The sequence below is a fragment of the Cetorhinus maximus genome, chromosome 4 (genome assembly GCF_964194155.1).
Source record: "Cetorhinus maximus chromosome 4, sCetMax3.hap1.1, whole genome shotgun sequence".
Taxonomy (NCBI): Eukaryota; Metazoa; Chordata; class Chondrichthyes; order Lamniformes; family Cetorhinidae; genus Cetorhinus; species Cetorhinus maximus.
This window is the reverse complement of record NC_135882.1, coordinates 95,298,176-95,304,175: the sequence shown is the minus strand read 5'-3', so window position 1 is coordinate 95,304,175 and position 6,000 is coordinate 95,298,176. Positions and strand designations below refer to the sequence as shown.

Below are 6,000 nucleotides of genomic sequence, written 5' to 3'. Positions count from 1 at the left end.
TTAACTGGAGGAAATTGCAGCTTATCCATGATTGGTGCTGTTTGACAACACATCAACAGTGGACTGGTTGACAAAGGTGAAGGACAAGTAGAGCTGCATATATGTTAAATTGACACCTTATCAAGGCATCTTGTGGATAAGAAACAGGGGGTGGCTAAGGTAACAACACTCAAAATCCAGCTGTGACAGTGCATGCAAATTTGAATTGATCTTGGGGGAGAAAACACACACTTCACTGCCAATTCAGAAAGGATGTCATGAAGTCGCAATGCTAGCAAATTGACCCACAGGTAATCTCAGTAGATGCAAAACCACATGTAACAGTCAGTCTGAATGAGCATTAGATAGCTGCAGGCAAGTTTTCCAAAGAAAGGAATGAAAAACTCATAGTCTGAGCTGAAGATTAGGGATTATGGTCAATTCCTATTAAAGAAGATTTGAAGAACAATTCTCAATTCTGGTTTTTGATGTTTTGCTAATTATTAGTTGCCTTGGAACCAGTACTTTGCAATAGGATTACACATTGCTTTAAAGATTAAAACTTTTTTCTCTGTTCTGCTGCTCAATTAGTACCAAACTACTATCCAACTGCTTATTTACCACGGTCGAGGTAACATAAATAGTTCATTGCTAAAAGGTCCATCACTCAGTGTATACTGTTTTTATCTATCATAGTATGCCAACATACAGTGATAATGTGTTTTTGTCACACCTTGTATTGATAGTTAATCCCAATTATGTACAAAGAAGAACAAACTTGCAATTATACACTCCCTTTCATAACCTCAGGGTGCATAGAAGCACTTTACAGCAAATTAAGCAATTTAAAATATAAACAATATTGCAATGCAGTACACAGTAATAGCTTTAACATGAAGGAAAAGTTAACAACTTTATCCAACAGTAATGTAAATTTACACTGAATTTTAATATTTTTCTTTTCTGCAGTGATTAAATATTTTTCATGATGCACACACTACAGATTTAAATGTTTATTGTTTCAAAATTCTGAATTTCTTTTGCAATACAGTAATGTTTGTAACTTGAAGATTTTATGATGGTTAATATACAATGAGAAATTGGTTTTAAAACTGAATGGAACACTGGTCACTTAAATGAAACAATATATTACATTTATTCCAGCTTTAGGTTTCTGGGAAGCTTTAGTACTGTGTTATTTGTAAACAACACAAATTCTTCCCTTCCAATGTGTATACACAATTAACGATTGATGGTGCATTTTTTCAGAAATGCAATTCTAGCAACTGATTCAAATTCCAGTCTTATTCATTGCACATTTCTTCACCATACAGGGCTAGATCTCTATATATTTCTAAGTAACTTCAGTATGTATGTAGATTAACAGCTAGAATGAAAATCCATGGAAGCAAACTTAAGATAAAATTTTATATGGGACGTTTGCATGCTAGGAACACTCCTATAAATATTTAAATGATTAAATACATATGGTAAAGATGGTTTTCTCAAACTACTTTGATGGTGATAAATTCCTTCACAAATGCTGGTAATAATGACAAATGTTTAGGCATCTGAATATTCAGTGATTTTGTTTTGAACAGGCAAATCACATGGCTATTATGCCACAATGTAGAGGGCATGCTCTTTGAAAAGAATGTATTTGGTCCACATTTCTAGGTCTTCAGGGAAGAATACAAGCAGTTCATTGAATGGGACTAGATGCATTTTATGATCTGGGCAGTGCTGAATTCAATACATGTTGAATGGGGAGTATCAAAAATTGAAGCATCGCTCCAGCAAGTTTCTACTGATGTGAATTACATTTGTGCCACCTTCTTTTCCAAGTATCTTCAGAAGCTGCATAACAAATGTAGCACAACAAGCCATAAAGGAATTGTGATAGAAAGGAAAAGTGAGCTAACAACAGTCGGTTTCATAACTGTTATACTTTCTTGTTCCAGGACACTGCTTTCACTCTGTAGAATTTTGTTCCCAGAGGGACTTTAAATCTGTTTTGAGCCTGAAATAAATCAAAACAATATTTCAGTGTGACAAATATACAAACTTAATTTAGAATAATATATTTGCACATCGTCACAAAGAATTTGCAGTACAAAATCCTAATAAATAATTACAAGCTAATAAATGTGATCGGTTTTTATATATTCCAAAGCTTTCACAGACCAGGTATGATGAAGAAAAGTCAATCAGCCCATCTATTAAAAAGATGTGTTCTGCTTATAGGATGCAAGGGGAGTTAGTACATGAAGTCCTATGCTAGTTATTTAATCATTCTCAAAATATTAGCACGTCTTCAAAAACAAAGTGCTTCACACTATCTTATTTCTAAATTGAATACAAATGTGCAAGACAGCATAATTTTGCATAATTGGGCCATATTATGTACATGTTTGTGATAAAACAATTGGCATCTCATTTTTTGCATCAGCTATTTCTAAATTCTCAAATAAAGATTTTCCATCTCCCCTCATACAGGTTAGTTAGATACCATATTAATATTCTGTAACAGTGAAATTATGCAGTTACTCTATACTTCTCAATATGATAATTATAAATCAAATATCTGAGGTAACCTTTGTGACATGGCAGTAACAGGAGAGGATAATTCATAATATGTGGAGTCAAAAGGTATTTGGGGAATGATTCCAATTTTCTCTGTGAAAGTACACTTAGCACACATATATATGGACAGCACAAATATGTAACAGCTCAGCTGATATTAGCAACAGAAATGTCTTCATTGAAGCAATGCATTAGGTAGTCATCACAAATCTCAATGTAAACACTACCTTGTAACAAACTAATTGGATTCTTCCTCGCCTTGGATCTATTCCTCACTAATGTGGGTGAGCCTCTAAACAAAAATGAATGCAACGTGCAGCATACTACAAAGAACTTAGGTTGTTTTATTCTGCAAAACACACCCAGAGGGAGAAACGCCACAATTCTTTTTGTAACTGGCTCTATTTGTGCTTGACTGACTTTTGAGTGTGCTACAAAAGCATCAGGAACATAGCACGCCATCAACATACTGAATGAATACAAGTCCTTACGGTTGATGTATGCCAAGAGATTAACTAACATCCATATCTCCTGAGGTTCAGTCAGCCATACTCAGTAACTGGGAAAGCCAGAAACAGCATAGATTCTATCCTTTGTAGCTGATTATGTACTTTGGAAGTCAAAGAATTGCTACAATTCAATAGCAGCTTCAATTCACCCCTATATTTAGGTGGAAACGATACATTAAAGAATACCACAACAACCTTTTGACTCAATAGCTAAATATTATTGACTGCTGTGACTAATAGCCAAAGGCAATAGATTTGGAGTCATTGTGGATCCTTCTGAACTTATAACAACTTTTGTGTAAGAGCATAAAAAGATAAGCAATAGGAGCAGGCATAGGCCATACAGACGGTAGAGCCTGCTCCACCATTTAATAAGATTCTGACTGATCTGGCCTCGGACTGACCTTGGCCTCAACTTCACTTTCCTAATCTTGACTTCATTATAGTTCAAAAATCTTCCTGTCTCAGCTTTGAATATATTCAAAAGACCCATACTCTCCATAAATTCACAACCCTCAGAGAAGAAAGTCCTCCTGAACTTTGTCTTAAATGGATGACCCCTTATTCTGAAACTGTGCCCCCTAGTTCTAGATTCCCTTACGAGGGGAAACATCTTCTCAGCATCTAACCCGTCAAGCCCCCTCAGAATCTTAAATGTCTCAATAGTAACTAGCGACATCCCATGAACAGAAGATTAAAAATCTTGGAAATTAACATGACCCCAGACTCCTGCAAAAACAAAACAGCTAGAAAGAAGCATGTTTGTGTATTATAGATCAACATAAATAATACATCATATAAATATGAAAATGTGTTTTTAAAGTACTTCATAAAAATGTTATTTTATGTACTAATGTAGGTTTCAGTCAAACTTTCCATATTTCCATATATTCAGCACCAGGGTCCTGAATAGGTCAATGTAGAGGCTGCTACGGAGGGTGGGACGTAGCTTACATCAGAGCCACTGAAATCTCCCTCCCTCATCCCAGGGTTGGAGCCTAAAGCTGAGCCTGGGGCTGCGCTTGGGTTGAGACCAAGTTGTTACCCTGTGCCTGTGGTAGCATCTCTCACAGCAAACGCAGCACCAAGATGACGGTTCCGCATAGGAAGGCCCTCTGCAGGTTGCAAAAGAGAGCAGCAGCTACTTGGGGTATGACCTTTGTATCTCCCAATCGAGTCAAAGCCAGGTCAGAATTGGCGGTGGATTAAAGAGAATGGGGCTGATCAAAAGCTCCCAAGGACAGGCAGGGGTCAGAAAAATAATTAAAAGGGCTGAATTCCAAGAGCCAAAAGTCAGCGATCCACCAAACGGCAGAAATTTCTCATCCCTGAGATTGTGAATAGTTGAGGCCTCAGCACTGATCTTTGAAGCACCCGACTAGGTACAGTTTACCAACCTGAAAACTTGCTATTTCCCGTTAGTTAGCCAATGCTCTATCCATATTAATATAACACCTACAACGCCTTGAGCTGTTACAGTTTTTAAGCTAACTGACCTATAGATTCCTGCTTATCTCCCTCTTTCCTGAATTAGGATATACAATGTTTTTAACATAGGAAAATATCCTAACGCAGACAGAGTAATCAGAAACACACTGTTGCTGAGCCAAAGGAAATATTAGGAAAGAGTACTAAAAGTTTTGTTGTAGACTTGAGTTTTAAGAAAGATCTTAGAGGTGGTGTGGTAAAACTGTTTACAGAGGAAATCCTACAGTCACTCAGGTTTGAAGACATAGGCACCAAAGGTGAAAGAGAGGGCAGATGGACAAAAGGCTAGAGTCGGAGGAACATAGTTGGGGATGGTAGGGTTGGAAGGCTAGAGGAGGTTACGGAGATAGAAAGAAACTAGGCCATGAAGTGAATTAAACACAGGGATGAGAATTTTAAATTGTAAGTGACCAATGCAGATCAGCAAGCTCAGAGGTAAGCAGGAGTTGGTGTGGGGCAATAATGAAGTGTCAGTTTATAGAGGGTGCAGGATGGAACACTGGATAAGAGAACATTGGAATAGTCTGAGTCTGGAGATATCAAATATATAGATGAGGACCTCTATGTACAGAAAGTAAGAAAGAGGGGAAGCAGGTGATGCGATGGAGGTGAAAGAAAAAAAAATCAAGACTTGCATTCATATAGCACCTTTCATGACTTCAGGAAGTCACAAAGTATTTTACAGCCAAACAAGTGGTTTTGAATTTGTAATTGTAATTTAGGAAACGTGTCGGTCAATTTTCATGCGACAAGTTCCCACAAACAGCAATGTTTTCAGTGATGTTGATTGAGGAATAAGAATTGGTCAGAATAGGGGATACATTTCTGCTGTTTGAAATAGAATCTTTTATGCCCACCTGAGTGTGCAGATGGGGCTTCAATTTAACGTCTCATCCAAAAGACGGCACCTTTGACAGTAGTAATACCTTCGAGCGTCAGCCTAAATTTTTGTACTCTGGTGTGGGACTTGCACGCACAACTTCTGACTCGAAAGGCAAGAGTGCTACCAACTGAGCCACAGATGACACTTAGTAAACAGGTGGAGAAAGGGGATTGAATTGGGGGTAACGGTATGAAGTTTCTGGTTGGGGGTGAAGGCTTCAGTCTTCCAATTTTTTAACTGAAGGAAATTGCAGCTCACCCAAGGCTGGATTGATGGCCGGTCTGACAACACAGTAAAGGTAATGGGGTCATGAAAAGTGATGTAGCAGTAGAGCTCGTCATCATCATACATGTGAAGTTGGCTAGAGCCGATAAGGCAAATCTCTCTAATTTTTTTATGTATTGGTCAATTAAAAATACCATTCTCTCAAGATAAAGCTTCTGCCCACATTTCCCATTCTGTCTTCTGCTCCTCAGAAACTAGCTGCTGTCAGTAGTGAAAGAAGTAAATAAGGTTTAGGTACTGATTGGCTATGATCTATTGAATGACAGAACAGGC

General features: G+C 37.6%; 1 protein-coding gene across 2 annotated transcripts in view; it reads right to left on the bottom strand.

Moving 5' to 3' along the window:
* Positions 1-638: 638 nt before the first annotated feature.
* rb1cc1 (RB1-inducible coiled-coil 1) overlaps positions 639-6,000 on the bottom strand; it is a 195,511-nt gene continuing 190,149 nt past the window's right edge. For both annotated transcript variants that reach the window (XM_078540524.1, XM_078540525.1), the window contains one exon: positions 639-1,999. In XM_078540524.1, coding sequence (XP_078396650.1) covers positions 1,922-1,999 — 78 coding nt within the window. In that variant the 3' untranslated portion in view covers positions 639-1,921. The remainder of the gene's footprint in view (positions 2,000-6,000) is intronic.